We start from the raw sequence: 26,641 nt of genomic DNA, 5'->3' as shown, positions 1-26,641 counted from the left end.
AAAAAATTGCACTATTTCGGTCAACCAGCCGGACGTTTGGGGATGTTCGGACGAACGACCGGGTAAACCTAATCCGCTATATTTCATGCATTTTTGTGCTGTATTTTTTAAAATATTAAAAAAATTATCTTTTATTTTAAATATGTAATTTTTATTTTAAATATTTTTTTATTTTTTAAAAATATTTTTAAATATTACGATTTGAGTATAGAGTTTTGAAAGTAGTGTGGAGTTTCGAGTTATGTGTTTGGTTATAAGTTTTGAAAATAATTTTTGAATTGAGGTTTGAGTTATGTGTTTGGTTACGATTTGAATGTGGAGTTGTGAAAAGAGTTTAAAATATTAAAATTAAAAAAAAAATTATTTATAAAATAAATATTTAAAATAAAAAATTAAAAATATCTAAATAAAAATTATATATCTAAAATAAAAAAAATAAAATTTTCTTAAACATTTTTTAATATTTTTAAAAAAATAGATCCATAAAATTTAAAATACAACTCAAAATTCAAAAATTCAAAATACAATTCAAAACTCTTTTCAAAATTCAAAAACTCATTTCAAAACTCATAACCAAACAAAATTTTCTTTTTTTAAAACTCAACTCACAATTCCACACTCAAATCATAACTCCATACTTAAATCATAATTTCAAAACTAAACCAAACACAACCAAATATTAGGGTTAATTACAAAAAAAATTATAAGATTTCACGTGTTTTTCACTTTAAATCTCAGTATTTTTCATTTTAAATTCAAAAACGATTCTCCATTATCTTACACCGACAGAGATGGACAAAAAGAGCACATTGAAATACGGATAAAACTCCAAGGTTTAATTTGTTAAAATTGAAACATTGAGGTTTAAAATGAAAAACGCGTGAAATTTTGGAATTATTTTTGTAATTAACCCCTTTTTTTTTCTTATGCTTTTTGATGTTCACAAACATAACATCAATATGGAATGTGAAAATCAGGTGGAAGTGAATTATAATGGTGCAGGGGAAGAAGAAAGTAGTGATAAATAAAAAAAATAATAAAAAGTAGAGAAAAAAAAAAAACATTAAGCAAGTGTCTTTCTTGGAAATCATAGCAGTGGTGTCTATTTTATGTGGCTGATGACATTTCTTTGCAGTTTCTCAATCATTTCTGTACATTTCACTAGCAAATTCTGGAGGTCAAAAAAAAAAAAAACTTATGTTTTCAGATAATTAACTTTAATAGCGGAGTAGGCATAATAATAGTTAAGATTTTTGTTAAGCTAATGTAAACCAAAATAATATGTTTGCTTATATTTTTGTTTTCAATTATTTTGATAAAGAATATTCAATTAATGCTAATATTATTCATTTTTTTGTGTTGGTATAAATTAAAATTTAAAATTTTGCAATACTTATTTTTGATGAAAAGTTACATAGATTTTTATTTTCTAAAGTTTAAATTCTGAATCTGTTCCTGATTAAAGATCCTGTTAAATGATTGGACCATTTTACATTTTCGTTTGGTAAAACAAAAAAAGAAAATCAGAAGTTGATATGAAAATTTTGTTTAATAAACTGTTTTTGATAATTACTTTGGGGAATAATCATTTTTTTATAGTGAAATTAAAAGATCCTTCCAATAAAAAATGTGTAAACATTTCCACTTTCTTATTTTGAAAATACAAAATCATTTGATAAAAATTTGTGAATTTTGACACTTTTTTCCACAAAGATTAATATGAAACTAACCAAATCAAATCTTAATTCCCATTACTCATTACTCATTACAATAAGAAAATAAACATGTGTAAATTTTAACCACTAGTTTTTATAGTTTTGGTGTCATTTCAATCTTTATAATTTTAATTAAATTATAAATTTTCTTAACTAAGTAAATCAATCTCAATCATATAATTAACAGTTTTATTTCAAAAACACAAATTGATGTTATTAATTGAATCGAATTAATACAAAATTTAAAATCAAATCGATTACAAATATATAAATCAAAATGACATATGAGACAAAATACAAAAACAACCAATTTAAGTTAATTTTACCCACTAAACATTACCACTTTCCCCTTCTTGATTCAAGGAAGATTCAAGGCTATCAACTTGCAACTAATGACAAGGAAATAAAACAAACAACAAAATCAGGTTAATTCTATTGTGAAAAAGAATTTTTATTTTTTATGATTATCTGACAAATCTCCACAAAAATAATAAGAAATAAAAAATTTAGTCATCGACCTATATTGAAGAGTATTGTTCGAACTCATAGAGTTCGTTACGAGTTTCATTATAATAATCTAAAGGGACACTTTTTCATAAATCCTTTTTTACCTATTTATATTCCTTTTAGTCTACATTATTTTCTTATATTCCAATAAGCCCTATGGGTGACATAGTTACCAAAATACCCCTAATAATATTCATATTTACATTTCACACCATCAATGTGAATGTTCACATCGTCAATGTAAATATTCACACTATCAATGTGAATGTTAACATATCAATGTGAATATTCACTTTGACGTGTGAATCATATTGTCAATGTGAACATTCACACGTCAATGTGAATATTTACATTGTAAAATATGAATGTTCACATCACCAAATTGCTAACTGTTCAAAAAATATTTGTAAGAGTAGAAATGTTCATAAAATACCTTAAATATGAAAATTAGGATTTGGTAGATCAAATGTCCAAATAATAGGACTTATTAGAATATAAGAATATCTTATAGACTAATTGAAATACAAACACTTGAAAAAGGATTTTCTAATAAATTTCCCTAATCTAAACCATTCATTTTGTATTTTGAATATTCCATTATTTAGTGTTTTTAGAGTTCTACTCTACATTATTCATGTTAGAATATTTGTCCAATTATCTCTTACAAAAGAGAGAATTTTTTTTTAATTAAATTGTAAATTAAACCATTGATCTCTGTAATTTAAGTAAAGTGTCATTTTAGTTAACGTAATTTTAATCTAAACATTTTGGTCCTTATATTTTAAATTTTGTTACAAGATGGTCCCTCCATCAAATGTTGTTAACAATTGAAAAGGAAAAAATTAAGTGCAAAATTAGAAAAATCAAAATAAAATTCAAAATAAATTATAAAGACCAATAATATAATGAATATACTACATTGATGGTCTTTATAATTAATTTTAAATTTTACTTTAGTCCCTTTTTTAGTTTACTCATAATATTTTTTCATTTTAAATTCAAACAAAATTAAAAATGTATTAACCAAAACCCCATATTATTGGGTAAAGATTGAAAAACGTCTAAAGCCATTCTCTACCAACTGAGAAAAATCATGATAGATGTATGAATTCATTTTAAAATATATTAAAAAATAATTGGGTTCTACCGACTTGGGTTCTTTTATATTTTTAATTTATTTATATGTTGTTTTCCAGAGGGACCCGGAGCCAATAAAAGAAGACGCCATTTTTGACTTTATTCTGAGCACTCAATAATATAATGTTTGAGTATTTTATTTTTATTTTTAATTTATATGTTGTTTTCGCAGAGGGACAAGGGGCCATTGAAAGGAGACTCCACTTTTGACTTCTTCTCGGCTCAGCACTCAATAATTTCTTCTTCTCATCACAAAAATATAGCCATTTTTGAGACTGCAAAAACTTTTTTCACTGAAAAAAAAGTTAACAACCTCTTTGCTTTGCTTCTGATCTGTGGTTTTTTGTTTTCCTTCTGTAATAAAAAATAATGCCTATAGCAGAGATCTTTCTCTCTGCCTTCGTCAAATTGCTGTTTGAGAAGATGACCTCTTTTGCCTCCTCCAAATTACCCACCTTTGAAGGTATTGGTGCCCAGCTCACCAATTGGACCAATATGCTGTCTCAAATTGAAGCTCTTTTGATTGACGCGGAGGAGAAGCAAATGACAGATCGAGCCGTGAACTTGTGGCTCGATGATCTCCAAGATCTGGCATATGATTTGGATGATGTCGTGGACGAGTTCGCCACCGAAGCATTGCGACAGAGTCTCAAGGCAAAGCCACACCAAGCTAGTTCCAGCAAGGTATGGAATCCCATCCTTAATTTCAAGCCAGGAGATGTTTGGTTTAATTTCAAAATGAGGTCCAAGATTGAGGAGATCACTACCAGATTACGCACTAGTTTTGAACAATGTTCGAAACTTAATTTGGTTAAGATTGTTGGAACCACCACACCTACTAAGACTTGGCAAAGACCAGAGTCTACGTCGTTATTAAAAGAACCTCGTGTTTATGGAAGAGAAAAGGATCAAAGAAAGATAATTGAGTTGCTTGTAGGTGGGGGTGAATCAAGTCGTAACAAAGTTGACGTAATTCCCATTGTGGGTATGGGTGGGATTGGCAAGACCACCCTGGCTCAGATGGTATACAACGATGAAACCGTGAAGAAGCATTTCGATCTGAAAGCCTGGGTTTGTGTGTCAGATGAGTTTGACATTATGAAAATAACAAAAGCAATTTATGATTCAGTCACTTCCCAGACATGTAGTTTTAATAACTTGGATCAAGCTCAAGTTCAACTAAAGCAGGCTTTGGTTGGAAAGAAGTTCTTAATTGTTTTAGACGATGTCTGGAACAAAAAATACAATGACTGGAATGATTTGAGCAGCCCTTTCAATGATGGAGCTCAAGGGAGTAAAGTCGTGGTGACTACACGCAGCAGAGACATTGCAAGAATGATGGCAACTGTCGAACTTCATGACGTTGAGATCCTATCAGATGAAGATTGTTGGTCATTGTTTGCACAACATGCCTTTGAGAATAGAAGTATTGATGCAAATCCAAATTTGGTATCAATAGGTAAGAAAATTGTGGAGAAATGCAAAGGTTTGCCTCTGGCTGCTAAGACACTCAGTGGCCTTTTACGTTGCAAAGAACGAGATGAGGAATGGGTAGATGTATTGTGTAGTAAAATATGGGAACTATCACACGAAGAAAGTGACATCCTTCCAGCTTTCAGATTAAGTTACCATCATCTCCCTTCGCATTTGAAGCAGTGTTTTGCATACTGCTCAATAATACCCAACGACTATGAATTCGAGGAAGAGGAGATAGTCTTGTTGTGGATGGCAGAGGGTTTCATTCTGCAAAAAAGAGAGAAACAAATGGAAGATGTAGGAGGTGAGTACTTTCGGGAATTGTTGTCAAGGTCTTTTTTCCAACCATCAAGTACCGGTAAAAGCTCTAAATTTGTGATGCATGACCTCATCAATGATTTGGCTCAAGTAGTTGCAAGAGAAACTTGTTTTAGATTGGAGGATATATTGAAATATCCGAAGCAGTGCAAGAATATAAAGAAAGCTCGACATTCATCTTATATGCGGGAGCAATATGAGGGTATGAAAAAATTTGAGATCTTTGACAAAGCCATACATTTACGGACCTTCTTACCATTTAATGCACCATATATTTGGAAATGTCATTTGGCAAGCAAAGTTTCCCTTAATCTATTGCCAAAGCTAAGACGCTTGAGGGTGCTCAATATGAGTAGATATTACATCACAGAAGTTCCAAATTCAGTTGGAGATTTGAAACATCTGCGGTATCTTAACCTATCCAACACCAACGTTGAAGAATTACCTGAATCATTAGGCTCTCTTTACAATCTACAAACATTGATGTTAAGAGGATGTGAAAAATTGAAAAAGTTGCCAACAGACTTGGGAAACCTAATTGACCTACGTCATCTCGATATTACAAATGCACATCACTTAGAAGAAATGCCACTAGGAATAGGTAAGTTGGCTAGTCTTCAAACACTATCCAATTTTATTGTTACTAAAAATAGTGGGCATCGGTTAAAAGAGTTGGGGAACTTAATTTATCTTCGGGGGAGGCTTTGCCTATCTGGGTTACAGAACGTGGTGGTTCCATTAGATGCAAGGGAGGCGAATTTAATTGATAAGGAGGGGTTAGATGTGTTATCAATGGAATGGAGTGTTAACTCAGATGATTCACGAGATGGAAGAGTTGAAACAGAAGTGCTTGACATGCTACAACCTCACAAAGATTTAAAAGAGCTCCATATCAAAGGCTACCTTGGTGCAGGATTTCCGACTTGGATAGGCGATCCTCTGTTCTCCAATATGACTGACCTAAGTTTAGATAATTGTGGAAACTGTGCATCCTTGCCACCACTAGGACAACTACCCTCCCTCAAAAACCTTTACATTAAAGGAATGAGTGTACTAAAGCATGTCGGTCGTGAGTTTTATGGGCAGGGTGGTGCAAAACCCTTTCAATTACTAGAGACTCTAAGCTTTAAGGATATGCTGGAATGGGAGTATTGGTATACTTTTGAAGATGATAAGGAAGTTGAACCATTTACTCATGTTCGTGAGCTCTCCATCGAAAATTGTCCTAAACTTGTTGGAATGTTGCCAAGTTATCTACCTTGTTTGAATAATCTAAAGATTAAGAAGTGCTCGCAATTGCTAGTTGAAGTTTCCAAGGTTGTCCACCCGTCACTCACCTCTATAGCTATGAATGACGTTCCTCTAACAAGCCTTCAAGCGGTCCTTGAGATGAGGAGCATGGTCGATGACGAACTGATATCAGCAAATGCAAAGTCTAAGCATCCTAGTTCAATAACTTCCTTGAGCATTGGGATGATTAAGAAACTCGAGCTCTTGCCAAAATGGGTTACTCATTGGCTGATGGAACTCGAAGCATTGGAGATCACAAGCTGTGAAGAACTCAAGACATTGTGGAAGAACGAGGAGAGAGTGCAACGCAGTCTGAGTCTCCCTGCATTCCGGCATTTGAAAATTAAAGGCTGCCCCCAGCTTGTTTCTTTGTTTGAAGAAGATGAGGATGAAGACAACAAAGGGCAACATGAGCAGCAGCAGCAGCAGCAGCAGCAACAAGAGGGACTCACCTGCATAGTGAGGAGGCTTGAGCATCTAACAATAGATAATTGTGAAAAGCTGGAGAAACTGCCACGGCTGCTACATGGCTTCACTTTTCTTGGAGAGTTGTATGTCTATAAGTGTCCGAGTCTCAGCTCTTTTCCGGAGACAGGTTTTCCGTGCACGCTGAAAACACTCAGGATAGGTGATTGTGAGGCTCTGCAATCCTTATTCGGGTGTTTAACACAGATTAATGACAGTAATCTTCAAGTGTTAGATGTTTGTGATTGTCCATCCCTCACATGCTTGATATCGTGCAGAGGTGGGGGGCTACCACCCACACTCAAACAGCTTCAGATTATGAGGTGTAAAAAGTTGGAGGCACTGCTAGTAGTAGATGAGGGGATGGAAATTACCTGTCCATCTCTTGAGATTGTTTTGATCATGGATTGTGATAGGCTCAAATACTTGCCAGATGCCCTTCCTAATAATAATAATAATAATCTCAGTAATCTCAGTGGATTGTACTTGTATGGGTGTAAGAATTTGGAGTACATTCCGGAAGGATGGTTCCACTCCGCAACAAATCTGAGAGATTTGGATATCAGGGGATGCAAAAAACTCAAGGCCCTACCACACGGATTGCAGAGCATCAACTACCTGACTTCTCTTCAATCGCTGGAGATGAATATTTCACAATGGAACAACAACTTCAAGAAGATTGGTTTGCGCAGTTTATCCTCTCTTAGAATACTGTCGATGTCAGGCGCAATTAGCGTGGCAGAGGAAGAAGAAGAAGGTGTAGCGGGGTCCAGCTTTCCGATAGATGGGAAGTTGCTGCCCACCTCTCTGATCAATCTTCAGATCGGGGGTTTCCGAAATCTGGAGAAGCTGTCTTCAAAGTTGTTTCAAAACCTCGCCTCTCTTGAAGAACTTTCTATCTTTGCTTGCCCTAGGCTCAAATCTTTACCAGTGCAAAGGCTGCCTCCCTCACTTGAGGCATTGTGGATCCGTGGAAGTCGGAAACTAACAAGGAAGTGTGAAAAGGGGAAAGGCAAATATTGGCCCCACTTAGCTCACATACCTCAAGTCAATGTTGATGATGAGTGATAAGCTCCGTTGTGGAGATTCCCACCGCAGTTTTACAAGCACTCAAATTGCCAGGTATCAAAACATAAACTAATTTTATAAATATAAATATTTAAAAAATATTTTCAGATTTTAAAAACAAAAAAATCATATGAAAAACATAAACTAATTTGTTTTATTTTTTAGATGCATCTAATCTACATATACTTAAAAAAAATTAAAAATTAAAAAATCTTTAAAAAAATTTAATAAATACAAAATACGTACAAAAATGTATTAAATTTGTATATTTATTAATATTTAGTGATTTTTTAAACAATTTTTTTCATAAATTTTATACATTTTAGGTGTATTTAGATTGAGTGGATCTAAAAACTTGAAAACCTTGATTAAATACTTAAAAAGTTCACTAAAAACAATAAAATACAGATTGGAATTTAAAAATTATTTTTGAGAACTCCAAAACCAAACAGAGTTTCAAAAATTATTTCAGATTCTAAAAACTAAATGAGTTTTGGATTTTTAAATTTTTGAAAATTATTTTTAGAATATACAGCCAAACAAATTTTTAGAAAATTATCTTTCAAAATTGATTTCAAAAACCAAACCTTAGGTTTTTTGGGCTTTCTGCTAGTCATTAATAAAATATTTTTGTATTTGTTAAGTTGTTTCCTATATAGTGACCGGGAAAAATTAGATTGAAAGTGATTAAGCTGGTACAAATTCTTGTTGAAGGGAGAATTTTTTTGAAAAAAAAAGAAAAAAAAGAAAGAAAGAAAGACAATGAAATGCTGTGATGTAAGTAGTTTGCAAATGCTTAGAAAAATTAAACAATTTTTTTGCTGTTGTAAGAGCTAACTTAAAAAGTTATAAACAAATATACGCATATCAGGTGTCCAAATTTCATTTTTGTGAGTTGTTTAATAAATATGGAAACTGAAAGCAATTTTAATTGTATATCTGGAGTCGTTACATTTTTTGTCTGAAAAAAAAATTTAGAGTATTAAGTTTTATCAATCTATGAGGGATTATTTGATACAGAAATGTGCTTTCAAGGATCTAAATACAAAGAAAGGCTTCTTCCGATAGATTTCCTAGTCTGCTTTTATTTCTGAGGCAGCCACAACAAATGGAAGAGTTCACATTTCTTTCCAGCTTGGTGCATTTGTCCCTGGATATCCTGTCCATCCAGTGATTGTTTGCTATCCCCTTGTACACTTTGACCAATCCTGGTAAGAATTTTCTTGAGTTGAAACCGTTTTGGTGTTGTCTTTTGTAATATCTTTACCTAACTTGCATCATATGGCCTTTCATTTTGTTTAGGGGAAATATAGCTTTGGGAAAGCTCATGTTTAGAATGTTCATAGTTTCACAATGTCATGGAGGTATGTTGAGTGATTTTTTATTTATCTATAGTTGCATATAGTGAAAATGTAGTGAGCTTGGCTTCCCCCACTATTTTTGTTTGTAAAATTTTTGGGCAGTATGTTGTATGAGGTGGCAATTCATATATATAGGTTGTTATAGTGATGCCTCAATTTGCTATTTTTCTTTTGATAACTAACTCACTCTCGCAAATCATCAATACTGATTATTCATCAGCTTAAATGTACATGCATTTATATGATGTGGCCTTAACTATATTATAATTTGAATTTTGGTTACTGGATAACTTGTATGTTGTAAAAAGTTGAATGAAGTCATTTATTAAATTATATAAGTCGAGTATCTTCCTGTTGTTTTACCCCTTGAAAATTAGTAGGAAAATGCTACCCATTTTGCTCAGAGGATGAATCGACATTATTTGATTAATCTTTGCTGCCTTGTTGGCTTTAGTTGATATTTTAATATTAAGTATATTCTTATACATCAAAGTTTTTAATGGGCACATTACATACAATTTGTTAATTTTTTGTGTATGGTTAACATATTTTGTATTTCATATGCTTAATCTCCCTGAGCCATTCAGAACCAGTGGATGTTTAACACACTGTAAAAATATTGTAATTGAATTTGTGTGATGTTATGTCTACTGCATTTGTGTGTGGAAGCCTGCCCTTTTTTTTTTCTCGCATCCGTGCTCAAAGAATCAGCAAATTGATGATTCTTGGTCTTGGGATTTCAAATAATAATATATGTATATATATATACAAAGATCAAAATTTTGTTTGGGTGTGTTGTTTCAAATAGTACAGAAACAAAAACATCTCGGAAATATTTTATGAAACGAAGATAAAATAGAAATGTTTGAAAATATAAATTGAAATATATCTAAATGTATAAAAGCCTAATAATTGATTAATTAAACAAATTGAGATTCATATAGTCATTCACGTAAAAGAATTAAAAAACTAATGTTACTATGAACTAAAATTATTAAGTATTGTTAAATAACTCAAATTTATTAAACAAAAGTTTCCAATAAGGACTAAAAGTTTACTTAAGCAACAGTAATAAATGTTTATGAAAATTTCTAAATTTGTATAGATACAATTTACTCTTTCTGTATATCACACTATGTTTCGGTGTGTTTCACTATGTTTTGATGTGTTTCAATGAAAACACTAGAATTTATTATTCCATTAGTGTTTCGTTTCGGTCTCTTGGGAAATGGAAACATTTTGGCCATTTCAATGGAAACAAACGAAAATTTTGTTCCTCGTATATATTTAAGATAAATCCATGTCAAAGAGTTTTTCATTCATGTGTTGTCTACGTTTTTCATGTTATTTGGTTCCAAACAAATGGCATATGTACCTATTAAAATTGGGTGTAATTGCACATGCAACAGCTCTCGTGTCTTCTATGTGCACTATGTTAACTTATTACAATTGGAGGAATAGTTTCCTATTGTCAGTCTTTAGTTTGGGAAATTTGTCCCTTTTTGTATTCTTTTAGTAGCTGTTGGTGTATTGCCTTGATTCTTAGGGGCAGAGCCATGTATAACAAAGTTGGGTCAAGTGACCTCACTGGAAATTTGTGAATCTGAAATTATTATTCAGACTTTTTGAAAATTTTATTTTAAATGAGGTCAATCTTGAACTAATTTCATAAAGCATAGAGATTAATATATAATCATGTTACCCCTTTTTTCCTTCTAATATTTTAGTTATTCTTTTTCATTTTCTTCTTTCTTTGAATTCTTTTGTAGATGTTCACGTGTTACCCACCTTATACGTCACTATTATCCTAATATCCAAGGAGATGATTGCGGCATTATGTGACTGCTTAGGAGAGGATTTGCGCTTATATTTAAAAAATGTGAAAAAAAAAGAGAGGAGAACTTGTGGCATTAAAAAGGAATTGTCAACAAACACAGTGGGTGTTGTTTTCTTCAACTAAATTAACTAAACAAACCTTATGTTCAAAGGATATATCTGAATTAAATTTGTTCAAAATTTTAGTGAAGGAAAATATTATACATTTATGATTTATGGAATCAATTGTTTAACTTTATTAGCATTTATGGAATTTTAGTATTAGTGATGCAAGCGGTCAGTTATTAGATTTTTGTAAAAATTAACTATTGTGGTTTTTGCTTTCATTATGGTATTTGTAATTTGGTAACTATAAATTACTTGATCCAGTTTTGTGTATTACACAAGTTTATTAGTGTACATTATGTATAATTGAAGGTTGATATTAGTGGTGAATTGTTTAATGGACATTTCTGGCTCCGCAATGGTTGATTCTGCACTAATACAGAAAAGAATCCTATTTTTGTGAACTTGATGATTATCTAACAGCACACTCCATTTTGGATTTGTCTTGATTTGCCAGTTGAGCTGCCTTGAGTATTTATATCATTCTCTCTAAGTTATTTGTGGATATTGAGATTTTAATCTATCAATTCATTCGTGATGGATATATGCAAACTAGCCATGCTATAGCTACCTCTCTTAATGTTACACATGAAGAAGTTATTGAAACTGAATGACTTTCATTAAATTGAAAACTCAGAGATACAGTACGTTATATACACTCCACATGTTTACAAAATATCTAACGAAAATATCTACCTAACTCACTCTGTTACAACAAGCTGAACTAACACTTTACTTGTTTGGTTTGCAGGACAACATATCTCTAGTCTGGTCTTGGATTGTTGCTGAGTCTTGATTGGTTACTATAACTGCACAAACATCTTATTCCTATGGGGACATCATGCTGCTTGCAAAAGCTTCCCAGTCCAAATAGGTCACTTTTCGTGCTCCATGTGTTTTGACTTTTATAGTTTGAACATTCTATGAAGTGCTAGATTTCAGCTCTTAAACTTAATTTGATGGCCTTTTTTTGCGATGGATCAAGAATATTTGATGCAGCTGCAATGATGGAATTTACATTGTCTCCTTGGGATTTCATAATGTATTTAGGCGTAGGCCTTGAAACACACCATTTAACGCTTATAATTCCTCTCTTCCAAAATAAATAAGTTGAATTAATGTTTTTATTAATGACTATTGATTAATCTATATATTACTGAATGGAGGAAGGATCACAGATTAATTTGAAAAAATAGAGGTGAAAAACGCAGCAGAGAAGTCTTGAAAAAACTAATGTGCTAGTAAAAGGTCTTGTATTCCTTTAGTTCTAGCAAGGAGATTTTTCCGTCTCAACTGGAGTCTTGAAACAAATCTTTAAAATGTAAATACAGTATTACTTCTATCTATATTAATTGGTTTCTTTTCTATGGTTTTAGTAAACAATGAATTGTTAACTAATGGAGCATGAAAAAATAAAATACCCTGGAAATGAAATTTAAGGTCGTAATTTTGTGGGAAGAAGAGTATACATTATGTTGATGTTTGGTGCATCATAGAACTTGACATGTACACCTTGAATCTTTAGTGAAGATGAACATAAGCCAAATCAAGCAATGTATCTGGCTGTCCAAATTCTTAAGCATAGTTCTAGCTGCTTAATCTTGGCTGGTGAGGAGTAGATTGTTTTCAAACTTGGCATGTTGTATGGTTTCAGACTTTTCTTAGGTGTGCTCTTTCTAATTTATCAGGTAGTCACTCTTACAATTGAATCCAAGTGTGCCGAGAACACACCATGGTTAGATTGATTACTAAAGTAAAGAAAAATACACAGATGAAAATAAAGTCGTCTGTGACCATGCAATTTGTGTTTGTAGTTTAAGTTTATTATTAGAGTTAGGACACCTCTTAGGTAGAGCTCTCATAAAAATAAATAAATAAAATTTGTATGTGAGATAGTGGAATTTTTTTTATATTATCTGTGTACCCCAACCCCTAGTAGCCTTTGATGAGATCTCTCCTACAACCCTCCCTCCTCTTCCCCCTTCTTCTTCTTCACTCTTTCTTTTTCTCTAATATATTTTGTTTCTAAAAGTAATGGTCTTGATGTTTTGTTGTTTGTATTGTTAGTGTCATATCGATTCACTTGAAAAAAATACTCAAGGCCAAGATGATAGTTTTGTGTCCTTAGCTAAATAAAGGATCTTAAATTGACTGCATGATAGGAATGAGACTTTATACTACCGAGTATGTTTGGTGGCAATTATCAGCTTGTAAACAAGAAGTGATTTAAGAATTAATTATAATTTCTCTTTAGCTAGAGAGAAATAATTTGAAGTAATGACGCATTGCTGTTGCTTTTCTCTCCATGTCCTTATTGATAACGTTGAAGATTTTGCTCCAATAATATATAGTCCTACAGTAGGATTGGTTTGCCAAAACTATTCAGGGTTGTTCAGATGGCACGGGGAATGTACTTCAGTGCAAAAGATAAAGGAGAGATGATGTCCATGATCTATAACTGGCCTGGTTATCTGGTATTTTGGAAATCTAGAATGCATTAATGTATAGTTTTGTTCTCTTTATTGCTTTTACCTACTTGTTGGTGATACATTAAGAGTGTCAGCCTCAGTTACATTTGCCTAAGCTAGATACAGGACAGACAACAGCCGTATGAGCTGCAGCTTCAGTTGTAGTATGCTGCAGCTTATCAGATCAGCCACAGCTTGAAGGTTGTTAGTTTAGTTGTTAGTTTGTTAGAACCAGAGTTAGATAGTAGTTATGGTTACGTTAAGTAGTTAGGATTTACGGTTAAGACAGTGTATCATTTCTATAAATCATTGTAAATCTATCTGTAGAAGGTATGGAAAATTGAGATCAAACTTTCTTTTTGGTATCAGAGCTCTGAGCTCCTACGAGCAGAGATCCTTGGAGATCCTTCTATGGCTACTCCAAACCCTATACCTCCATTAACCTCCATGGATACATCTTCAAGTTCTTCTTTACCTACAAATCTTACACTATTGATTTCCAATCTGAGTGCCCTAGTGCCTACAAAGCTTGATTCAACAAATTACATTGTTTGGAAGAGTCAACTACACAACATCTTGAAAGCTACGAAGCTTCTTGGATTTGTTGATGGTACCAAAGTATGTCCCTCATCTGTTCTTCTTGATTCTAGCAATCAAGAAGTTTTGAATCCAGCTTATACACAGTGGATCACCATTGATTCTCATCTGTTGAGTTGTATCACTGCTACATTGTCTCCATCTATATACACATCTGTCATTCATTGTCAGACCAGCACTGAGGTCTGGTCTGTTCTTGCCAAGAGGTTTACATCTCTTTCTAGGTCTCACATTCATCAATTGAAGAATAAGCTCAGTTGTATTGTTAAAAAAGGCTCAACAATGGAGGATTACTTGAGTCAATTTAAATCCATTTCAGATCAACTTGCTCTGGCTTCATCACCAGTAGATGATGAAGATTTGGTTCTCTTAGTTCTTAATGGTTTACCAGACTAATATAATGCTTTCAAGACTACCCTTAGGGCTCGATCTGATCCTATTTCCATGGAAGCTTTGTCTTCCTTGCTGTGTTCTGAGGCCATTCATGTGGAGTCTTCACTCAAACAATCTCATACCTCCGAGATTTCTTTTGCTTATGCTGCAACCAGAGGTAACTATAGAGGAGGTAACAGAGGAGGTCACAGAGGTTCTTTTAGAGGCAGAGGTTCCTCCAATTTTTCCAGAGGTTCAGAGAGTGGTGGTAGGTTTCGAGGCAGTTCTCAGCATGGTGGTTCCTTCAAAGGCAGTCAATATCACAGAAGTAGGTCCACTCCTAATCCTAATGCTATGATCTGTCAGATCTGTGGAAAGCTGAACCATTCTGCCCTAGATTGCTGGTACAGAATGGACTCATCATTTTAGACTAGTCCACATCATTCCTCTTCTATATATATGCCTCCTTCTACACATCAAAGCTCTCCTACAGCCTACGTTGCTTCTGCCTCATCCTCGTCTGTTGCCTCAGCCCCTTCTTCCTCTTCCAACTGGTTTCTTGACTCTGCTACAACTAGACATATGACTAATGATCTCACTAATCTCTCCTATTATCAACCTTATTCCGGGCCAGATCAAGTTGCTATTGGTGATGGCAACACTCTACCTATCACTCACACTGGTAATGGTCTCCTTCCCACACCTAAATTTCCTTTTCATCTTCACAGCATTCTTCATGTTCCTTCTATCTCTTCCAATTTGGTTTCAATTCATCAATTAGCTAAGGACAACAACTGTTCTGTTACTTTTGATGCCCATTCTTTTCTGATCCAAGACAAGACTACTCAGACGATGCTGTATAGAGGCCCTTATGCTGATGGCCTCTATCCTCTTTCTACATCTTCTTCTGCATCTTCTTCTTCACCAGCTTGCCTCTCCTGTACAAGGTAGCCTGTTGCTCCAAACTGGCATTTTCGACTAGGCCATCCTTCTTCTCAGAAGTTTCATCAAGTTATGACTCAAAATAAATTCATGACTTCATCTTCTGTACATAGTCCTAATAGCTCTACTTTGTGTGAACATTGTCGTGTGTCTAAGAGTCACAGGTTACCTTTTTGCTTGTCTAATTCTACTGTTGACAAGCCCTTAGCCCTTATTCATGCTGATGTTTGGGGTCCCTTTTCTGCCTCTTGTTCTGGATATAAGTACTATGTTCTCTTCATTGATAATTTTAGCAAGTTCACTTGAATTTTTCCTCTTCATTACAAAAGTGAAGTTTTTGCCAAATTTTTGGAATTTAAGGCATTTGTTGAAACATAATTGACTATTCACCTATAGGTTTTGAGGAGTGATAATGGGGGTGAATATCTTAGTCTTCTTTTCAAAATTTTCTCAAACAAAAAGGCATTGCTTACCAGTTAACATGTCCTCATACACCTGCTCAAAATGGAGTAGCAGAAAGAAAACACAGACATTTAATTGAAACCACTATCACTGTCATGCATCATTCTTCCATGCCCTTGATTTACTGGTTTGACGCTCTTGCTACTACAGTCTTCTTGATAAATAGATTACCTACTCTTAAACTGAAAATTCATACTCCATTTGAAGTTTTATTTCTTCACAAACCAGATTATCAGTTTTAAGAGTCTTTGGTTGCAGGTGTTATCCTTGGCTTAGGCCTTACTCTTCTCATAAGCTCCAACCTAGATCTATCCCTTGTGTATTTCTAAGCTACCAACCATCTACTAAGGGCTATACGTGTCTTGACCCTCTTACTCAGAAAGTCTATGTGTCTAGACATGTTGTGTTTGATGAGTCAAAGTTTCCTTTTCAGATGGCTTCATCTAGCTCTTCTTCTTTATCTGATCTTTCTACTTTAGTTCATTTTTTCTGGTTTTCTTCTCCTCAGTCTACTTCATCTTCTACTTCTTCTCAGACTGCTTTTCCTATCTCTGCTTCTTCTGCTCCTATCTCTGCTTCTTCTCCATCTCAAATTTCCTCTCCATCAGATCTTCCTATTGCTCCTTTTCCTCCTCTCTTTGTAGCAGCACCTTCTATATCTGTAGCAGCTCCTCCTATCTCTGTAGCAGCTCCATCTCCCTTATCTGCTCCTGCTCCTTCTCAGGTGCCTCCAGTGCCTATTTCTTCTCTCTATATCGATCTTCCTCCACTACCTTTTTCTCATACTCATTCCATGATCACTAGGTCCAAGAGTAAGTGCCCTGCTGCTCCTTTTTCTTCTTCTCTTTGTCTTATTGCTTTTATAGCTTCTCTAGATCACTGTGAGCCAGAGACCTATCAAGCAGCTGCTCAGTCTCCAGCTTGGCAAGCTGCCATGTTAGATGAATATCAAGCCATCTCCTCAACTGCTGCTTAAGTCTCCCATGCCACAGCTGCAGCCTCAGTTACATTTGGCTAAGCTAGATACAGGACAGACAACAGCCGTATGAGCTGCAGCTTCAGTTGTAGTATGTTGCAGCTCATCAGATCAGCCACAGCTTGAAGGTTGTTAGTTTGTTAGAACCAGAGTTAGATAGTAGTTATGGTTAGGTTAAGTAGTTAGGAGTTATGGTTAAGAGATTGTATCATTTCTATAAATCATTGTAAATCTATCTGTAGAAGGTATGGAAAATTGAGATCAAACTTTCTTTACTTTGTACTTGTACCAGATCAGATGGTAAACAAAGCAAGGTATAAAATTGTGTTCAGTGTAGCATTATTGTTTGCTGTGAATAATGAATATATACATTACAAAATGAGCACATTTGCTCGCTTAGAAATGAAAATTGGTTCAGCACTCCTTGCAGCTTAAAGGTTATGTTCATCATTGCACTTGACATATCGTGGGTATACGGCTTCTTCTGTATTACAGGTTGACATGATTGTCCTGACTGATGGTAGTTACATTCTTGGTCTAGGTGATCTTGGGGTCCAGGGAACTGGAATACCCATTGGAAAACTTGATATGTATGTCGCTGCTGCTGGAATCAATCCACAGAGAGTATGCTCTACTCATCTCTCTTAATTATGTACAGTTTCATGTAGGCATAGCACAAACAGATGTACACCAAAATAAATTTGGTATACTAGTGTGTGTCAATGCATAAACACCTGTGCACACTGACAAGTAAATACACACATTTAGTACTGGGCTGACTCACAGATGCTTACCATGCTTGATATGGATCATAGCACATTGTTACTGCATGCATCACGCTTATTGAAGGTTACCTATGCTTGCTTATATGTTGGTTATGTTGTTATATTTTCATGCTTTGCAAAACATATTTCTATTGGCTATTTTCCATCAATGTGGATATTATATTGATGAAAGTGCATATATATGAGATAGAAGGTTAGATGCGTGGAGAACTGACAGTAATTTCTCGTCCACCTGACCTCAAAGATACTAGTAACTATGATATTTATTATCTTATATTATATATCCAGTTTTGGATTAACTATTTACCCTTTTCATTTTGCTTTCTTCTATACCAATCTAGCTGTGTTCATCTATGACAGATACTTCCAGTTATGCTTGATGTTGGTACCAACAATCAAAAGCTTCATGAACACCATCTTTCTATTGACTTTGTGCTGTTTATTTTATGTTCAGTGGTTCCTTTTCTTTATTTAATATTTTATTGTTTCTATTATTTCATACTTAATAGAAGTTTAAGGGCCGCATTTTTGGGACTGAATATATTCAATCAGATCTCTTCCACTTTAACATAATTGATTATTATCTCTCTTATAGACTGTAATAGGCCTTAAATACTGCATGCCTCTCTCTCTCTCTCTCTCTCTCTCTCTCTCTCTCTTCACACATGTAGAGAGTGAAGCTTTGAATAATCAGCTTAGGGTATGATGAGATATCACCCCTTATTTATACATGAAGATTAGGGTTTACAAACAAAGTCAATTACAAGATGATCCCTGAGGGTATCACAATGATTACAGACCCAAGCCTTTCGGCTAATAAAATACTAAGACTTTCGGTGATTATAATATGCCAACACTCCCCCTCAAGCTGGTGCGAAGATATCTCTCATGCCCAGCTTGCCTAATATGTCATGAAACGGTTTATTCCCAATTCCCTTGGTGAGAATGTCAGCAAGTTGTTCACCAGACTGAACAAAAGGAGTACAAATGGTACCACTAGTGAGTTTTTCCTTAATGAAGTGGCGATCAATCTCAACATGTTTTGTCCTGTCATGTTGAACGGGATTGTGAGCAATGTTGATGGCGGCCTTATTATCACAATATAACCGCATGGAGTCCGTCTGAGCAATACCTAGATCACTCAACAATAATTTGATCCATAAAAGTTCACACACACCTTGTGCCATAGCTCTAAACTCAGCTTCTGCACTTGACCTGGCAACCACATTTTGTTTCTTACTCCTCCAAGTAACTAGGTTGCCGCCGACAAATGTGCAATACCCTGACGTTGATCTCCGATCAGTTACTGACCCGGCCCAGTCAGCATCTGTATAGGCTTCTACACGAAGATGGTCATACTTTGAAAAATACAGACCCTTACCAGGAGCAGACTTCAGATACCTCAAGATTCTCATGACAGCCTCAAAGTGAATCTGATGAGGAGCATGCATAAACTGACTAACTACACTGACAGCAACAGCAATATCAGGACGGGAGTGAGATAGGTAAATGAGCTTACCCACTAATCGTTGATAGCTCCCCCTATCCACAACTTCTCCTCCTGCATCATCTCCCAATTTTTGATTGGGTTCCAGTGGGGTGGCACATGCCTTGCAGCCAAGCATCCCAGTTTCCTTCAACAGGTCAAGCACATATTTTCTCTGTGAGATAAATATCCCATCCTTAGAGCGAGCAACTTCAATTCCCAGAAAATACTTCAAGCTTCCCAAGTCTTTGATTTCAAATTCTTTGGCTAAGTATTTCTTCAACAGAGGTATTTCCTCACTATCATTGCCTGTAAGAACTATGTCATCTACATAAACAATAAGCGCTGTAGTCTGACCGCATGAGGAATGTTTCACAAACAATGTGTGATCTGCCTGACTTTGTTTGAAACCATATTTAAACATAGCCTGAGTGAATCTTTCAAACCAAGCCCTTGGAGATTGTTTGAGACCATATAATGACTTCCGAAGTTTGCATACTTTCCCTTCTGTTTGATGATCCTCAAAACCCGGAGGAATGTCCATATATACTTCTTCTTCGAGGTCACCATGGAGAAAAGCATTCTTGACATCAAACTGATAAAGCGGCCAATCTAGATTAGCTGCGAGAGAGAGAAGTACTCTGACTGAATTCATTTTAGCCACGGGTGCGAAGGTCTCCTGATAATCAATGCCATATGTCTGAGTAAACCCTTTTGCCACAAGTCTTGCCTTGTAACGCTCAATAGACCCATCTGCTTTGTGTTTTACAGTATATACCCATTTACAGCCCACAGGTCGTTTGCCCGTAGGTAACTCAGTCAATTCCCAAGTGCCATTCTTTCTAAGTGCTTTCATTTCCTCAATCATGGCGAGTTTCCACTCAGAGATAGCAAGAGCATCCTGAAAATGGTTAGGAATGCTAACAGAGGAAATATTGGACACAAACGCTCTATATGAGGATGACAAATGAGAGTATGATACAAACTGTGAGATAGGATGTTGAGTACAAGATCTCACACCCTTCCTTTTGGCAATAGGAACATCAAGATCAATGGACTCACGAGATTCAAAGTTACCTAGACTCTCATCAGAAGCAGGAGATGGCAGTGGAGTAGCAGAAACAGTCCCTTGTATCCAGTTAACTTGTTTTCTGTCGATGTCCCGGACATAAACATGCCCATCCTTATTCTTGGTGACAGTGGGTTCTATAGTTCCAGTAGAAGAGGGGGGTGCAAGAATAACTGGTTCTACTATAGGAGGCACAGGACTCACTTCTACCAGAGGAGACACAGGACTCACTTCACACCAAGGCTCCCCCGGAAATGAGGACGGGGACACCGGAGAGGACAAGAAATAGGACTGGGATTCAAAGAAAGTGACATCCATGGACACAAACCACTTACGGGAGGAAGGGTGGTAACATTTATACCCCTTTTGAGTAGGAGAATAACCAAGGAAAACACACTTGAGGGAGCGAGGGTCCAACTTACCACGAGAGGGAGAGTGATTATGGACAAAACAGACACAACCAAATATTTTGGGAGGAATAGAAAACAAGGACTGAGAACCGAGGAGGACGTGAAGCGGAGCCTGTTTGTCCAAGACTTGGGTAGGGAGACGATTAATAAGATGGGCAGCGGTGAGAACAGCGTCGCCCCAATAGGATTGAGGCACGTTCATAAAAAAACACATGCACCGAGCCATGTCAAGAAGATGCCGATTCTTGCGTTCGGCCACCCCATTTTGTTGAGGGGTATTGGTGCAAGAGGTCTGATGGATAATGCCATGAGTAGAGAAATAGTTTCCTAACCCAGAATCTATGTATTCCCCGCCATTATCAGAACGAAAGATTTTGATAGTGGCCCCAAACTGAGTACAAATCATCTTATGAAAAGTGCGAAACACAGAGAAAACTTCACTCTTATCTTTCATGAGATACACCCAAGTAGCACGAGAAAAATCATCAATAAATGTAACAAACCAGCGATGACCTTTCACAGACAGAACACGAGAGGGACCCCAAACATCAGAATGTATTAATGAAAAAGGAACTAAGCTTTTATTCAAACTGGGAGCAAAAGAAGCTCTATGTTGTTTTCCAAGTTGACAAGACTCACAAAGAAAGTCAGACACATGATGATTTGCGAAACTAGAAGGAAATAAATGCTTAAGTAAATGAAATGAGGGATGCCCAAGACGCCGATGCCACAACCATACATCAGCGGGGGTAGTAGAAGACGCGGTGGAAGAATAAGCAAGTTTGTCCGGTTGATCTAGGAAGTAGAGACCATTTTCTGCACTACCACTGCCAATCGTCCTCCCCGTGACAAGGTCCTGAAAAAGACAATGATCAGGAAAAAACGTCACACAACAATTCAAATCCTGGGTAAGACGACTTAAGGATAACAGATTAACAGAAAACTTGGGAACATGGAGAACAGAAGATAGATGCATGGTGGGAGTGACTTGGACTAAACCTTTTCCAGAAATGGAAGAAACAGTTCCATCGGCAATCCTAACTTTGTCCTGACCTGAAGAGGGCTTATAGGCAGAAAAAAGATCAGGGGAGCCAGACATATGATCTGAGGCACCAGAATCAATAATCCAAGGCAAAGATGTATGACACAGGAAAGCACAAGGAACAGATGCTAAGTTACCTGAGCGGGCAAAGGACGAGGAAGCGGTACTGAGAGCAGTAGAAGATCGGCGGTCCAACAATTGGCGCAAAGCATCCTCCAACTCAGTATCAGAAGCTTGGGTAACAGAAGTGGAATTAGAATCAAGGGTATCCACGGCACTAGACTGATGAGCCCGGGAATAGGAACCACGTCCTCGAGAGTGGCCTGACCGACCTCCTCGAGAACCTGACCGATCACCTCGACCCCCAGATGGAGTCCCATGAAGCTTCCAACATGTCTCACGAGTATGCCGCGGCTTCTTGCAATAATCACAGAATACAGACTCCTTAGCAGCAGACGGAGGAGGCAGGCTGAGGCCATCTCGAGGAGTAGACAGTAATGCGGAACGGTCAGTAGAGACAGGGGACATCATAGCTGACCGACGACTTTCCTCATTTTGTACATAGGCAAATGCCTCCTGTAGTGAAGGAAGGGTGTCCATACTCAGAACTCGACCCCTAACTGGATCATACTCCATATTTAGGCCGGCCAAAAATTTAAAGACCCGTTCCCGAGCAATGAACTTCTTGTACCCGACAGAATCAGTAGGGCAAACGGGCTTATAGTCTTCCAGGTGGTCAAGGCGTTTCCAGCCGTTGGTGAGGAAAGTGAAGTACTGAAGAACAGTCTGTTCCCCCTGAAGTGTGCTTTCAATAGAGCGACGCAACTCAAAGGCCTGTGAAAAATTTCCTTTGCGGGAATAGGTAACAGCCACAGCCTCCCAAATGTCCTGGGCAGTCTCCATAGATAAGTAGCCCTCACCAAGTTCTGGAACCATCGAATGGATAAGCCAACTCATAATCAAAGAGTTAGTAATCTCCCATTGGTCATAACCTGAGTCAGTGGTACTAGGTGCCTGTATCCTGCCATCAACATACCCCATCTTTCCTCTGCTTTTCAAAAACAAAGTCAAACTTTGAGACCATGCTAGGTAGTTCTGACCATTAAATAGAGAGGTGGTGATTTTCAGACTAGGGTTGGGATTCTCAGTCATGGTAGTAGGTAGAATGAGACTCTCACTCTTTGGTGTTTGAGACGAAGAGGACACACTAGTGGAATCTGTCATGGATACAATACAATACTACCAAACCCACAACAAACTAGTAGAAATTACAAACCCGGAAGGTGGTAGTGAGATAACAGGCACAATGACCACTATAAAGTCATAACAAAAAAATTAAGAAATGATGATTTTTTTTTTATTTTTTTTATTTTTTTTTTATCTATATATATATTTTTTTATTTCATTTTAATTTATTTATTTATTTATTTATTTATTATTTTTTTTTTTTTTTTGTAAATTGATTTATTTATACATGTCTTTATATATATATATAACTATATATCCTGATATATATAAACAGAGCCGGATATATATATATAGTTATAGATATATATATATATATATATATATATATTTATAGACCACAGTGATCAGAGGACGAACAGAGAACAGAGAAGACGAGCAGAGAAGACGAACAGAGAAGACGAGCGACGAAATGGCTGGAGGAGGTCGCCAAGCTGCTGTGCTGTCGGTCGAGTGACGATCGACAGAGGAGGTCGACGAGGAAGACGGCTGAGGAAGACGAGCTGAGGACGAACAGAGAGAGAGTTGACGGCCGACGATGGTGACGATGAGCTGGCGACGGGGACGATGAGCTAGCGATGGTCGATGATGGGCGACGATGGCGACAGAGAGAGAGAGAGCTGAGGAGATGAGGAGATTGACTGAGGAAGACGGTTGAGGAGATCGACGGAGGAAGAGCGACTGAGGAAGACGGCTAAGGCAGATCACCCAGGTAAGCTTCGAACCCTAGAGTATTGTTGGTGAATAGGTCTGCCAACGAGGGTGAGCCGAAACCCTATAGGTTTAGCTCTGATACCATGAAGCTTTGAATAATCAGCTTAGGGTATGATGAGATATCACCCCTTATTTATACATGAAGATTAGGGTTTACAAACAAAGTCAATTACAAGATGATCCCTGAGGGTATCACAATGATTACAGACCCAAGCCTTTCGGCTAATAAAATACTAAGACTTTCGGTGATTATAATATGCCAACAGAGAGGAGAAGTGAAGTTGCTTTGTGCTAATTAAAGTTTCATGCATCTCCTTCATTTGGTTGTCTGCTTTCTCAATATCTGTGATTATTTTGGCATCATTTACACATGTTTTAAGCAACATGCTTGTTCCCTTGTAAATATAATATTATCTACCTTATACAATAGAAGTGTTTTGCTGATGGAGATATACATGTTTATATCTGATCATTCTGAGAACTCCATAAAACTTAGAAAAATCTTCTCAGTGGAATATTCTTGTCAAATGAAGTTGCTGTGAGCCTGGACAAGTATTTGTTGTCATCTTTTGAGGGTACTACGCAAATGAACTTTGACAATTAGACTATAAAGCTTCATTGGTGCTGATTATGTAATATACGTAAATAAAATTACCCTGGTTGAGCAATGTACTTAAGACAAAGTGACTAGGATAGCATAGGATCGTTTTTGTTTATTAAGCAATAGAAAAATATGGATTGATCTAATGCATCCCAAAAATTACTCAAAATTTGATCGTCAGGCAACCTGTCCTAGGCCATATTTGACTGTCTTAGTGTGACTTTATATTAAAAATTATGATGTAGAAATGTTTAGTGACTTTGAAATGGGTTTTGGCAGTACTGCTAAAGTCCTTGCTGATGAAAGCAACAATACAAATTTTTTTGAAAAGATTATATAATCAAACTAATATAGAAGTGGATGTAGCACCTTGTATATTTTTCATTTCTCTTAACTTAAATTCAACTAGAAGACATTGAATCTTGATAGAATTAAGCACTTCATTTTGTGAGAGTGCTAATTGCAGATCCAGAGGTGCTTTCGAAAGATAATCATAATTAATACTTAGAATGAACTTTAAAATGGATAAAACTTCTAAGATTAATTATTTAATATTACTCTTTATGGTGTGAATTCAGATTTAGATTTAAACTTCTAAGAATCACCTCATTAGGTATGTACCTGCATATATATCTTTGTTTTTGGGATGACCTTACCTAGACAAACTAGAAACGAAAATACACTTAAAGTAGAAACCACGGAATTATGGAAACAATCTGATTGTACATAAGTATACATATAATGCCCAAGAGTGTCTAGTTATTACAACCAAATTATTATCATTCAAATGGAGTTGTATATTATTTATCAAAAAATAAAATAAAATAAATGGAGTTGTATAAAAAGGCTATACTTCCTTGTGTTGTAATATTGATTTCCATTTAAATTCCATCATCATGAAGGTTTCAAGCCTAATCTTTTCTTGTTTACAATTGTTTCTTGTCAATTATTTTCATATTTTTCTCATTTTGTAAGAAAGACATCATGAACCTCTCAGATTTGAAAATAGTGACTATTTACTTATATGAAGTAGGATTTCCCTTGTTAAATTTCATTACTAACACCTTGGGTTGGACTTCCAACAATTTTAAACATTGAAGTTCATTCATGCTTATCCATTCTTAACATTCATTTATGCTGAATATACTCTATTTCGTTCTCCATATTTTCTAGTCTTTAAGCAGAGTAAGTAGACTACATAACTGGTTGTAAACCCATTTTTTCCAACAAACTTCATGAGGATTTATTTTTCACTTGATTTTACTTTGACAGATTTGGGACTTCAGCACCCTCGGTTGGAAGGAAAGGAGTATCTATCAATTGTTGATGAATTTATGGAGGCAATTCACGCCCGTCGGCCCAAGGCTATTGTGCAGGTTTAATTCTTTCAGAAATATGACATCTTGTTTGATGTGTAACCAATATCATACTGATTACTTGATGCTTGGCGAATATTATCTGTTTGTGGATTTTCAAATGCAGTGGGCTTTTGAAAGACTGCAACGGTATCAAAAAAGGTTCTGCATGTTCAATGATGACATGCAGGTGAATACTTGGTGTTGTATTCTGCTATTCTCCATGGAAATAGTAAAGAATATAATAAGACAAAGTACTTAAAGATTGTTAAGGGTGACTCTATTATAATGACATTTTTGTCGCTTGTCATCATGTTGTATAGGGAACTGCTGGTGTTGGACTGGCAGGACTGCTTGGAACCGTAAGGGCACAAGGTCGACCATTGACTGACTTTGTGAACCAAAAGATAGTTGTAGTTGGAGCTAGAAGGTACTGATGAAGTTTAACCGTAATGGCTGTACTCCTGGTTAAGTGTTACTTCTTTATGGTTTAAGGTGGTTGGTAAATCGGCTGTGAGTTGCATCTTCTTATTCTTTTTTCTGTCTTTCAGTGCAGGGCTTGGTGTTTTTAACATGGCTGCACAGACTGTTTCAAGAATGGCAAGAGCTGAAGCAAGTCCTCAGTTTTTCCTACTTGATGAAGATGTGTGGTTCTACAGATATTACTTGCTCTCTAACTTTTTTGTTCTTAATGTCAATTACTGTATTAGCCTTTATTGTGTGTTACTGGGTATTTATCTTCTAATAAAATGTGGACAACATATGTTTGAACATATTTGTAAAGGAGATTTTTTGAATTTTTTTTAGTGTTATCAACTGAATTTCACCTTTTTTTCAAA

At 35.8% G+C, this 26,641-nt stretch overlaps 1 protein-coding gene across 5 annotated transcripts; it reads left to right on the top strand.

Moving 5' to 3' along the window:
• The first annotated feature begins 2,469 nt into the window (after positions 1-2,469).
• LOC114256862 (putative disease resistance RPP13-like protein 1) lies at positions 2,470-26,641 on the top strand. 5 transcript variants are annotated; one of them, XM_082907221.1, is made up of 9 exons: positions 2,470-8,030; positions 9,012-9,187; positions 9,279-9,340; positions 12,030-12,152; positions 17,591-17,719; positions 25,720-25,823; positions 25,930-25,992; positions 26,151-26,232; positions 26,354-26,641. In XM_082907221.1, exon 1 carries the CDS (start codon positions 3,729-3,731, stop codon positions 7,974-7,976), a length of 4,248 nt encoding a protein of 1,415 aa, XP_082763347.1. In that variant the 5' UTR covers positions 2,470-3,728; the 3' UTR covers positions 7,977-8,030; positions 9,012-9,187; positions 9,279-9,340; positions 12,030-12,152; positions 17,591-17,719; positions 25,720-25,823; positions 25,930-25,992; positions 26,151-26,232; positions 26,354-26,641. The 5 variants fall into 5 exon arrangements, with proteins under 5 accessions (XP_082763347.1, XP_082763355.1, XP_082763351.1 ...); XM_082907229.1 differs by having other exon boundaries at positions 8,997-9,187; positions 17,637-17,719; XM_082907225.1 differs by having other exon boundaries at positions 8,997-9,187; positions 26,359-26,641.

The sequence above is a fragment of the Camellia sinensis genome, chromosome 2 (assembly GCF_055761805.1).
Source record: "Camellia sinensis isolate YWXY chromosome 2, ASM5576180v1, whole genome shotgun sequence".
NCBI classification, from domain to species: Eukaryota; Viridiplantae; Streptophyta; class Magnoliopsida; order Ericales; family Theaceae; genus Camellia; species Camellia sinensis.
This window is presented reverse-complemented; position numbering and strand designations above follow the sequence as displayed.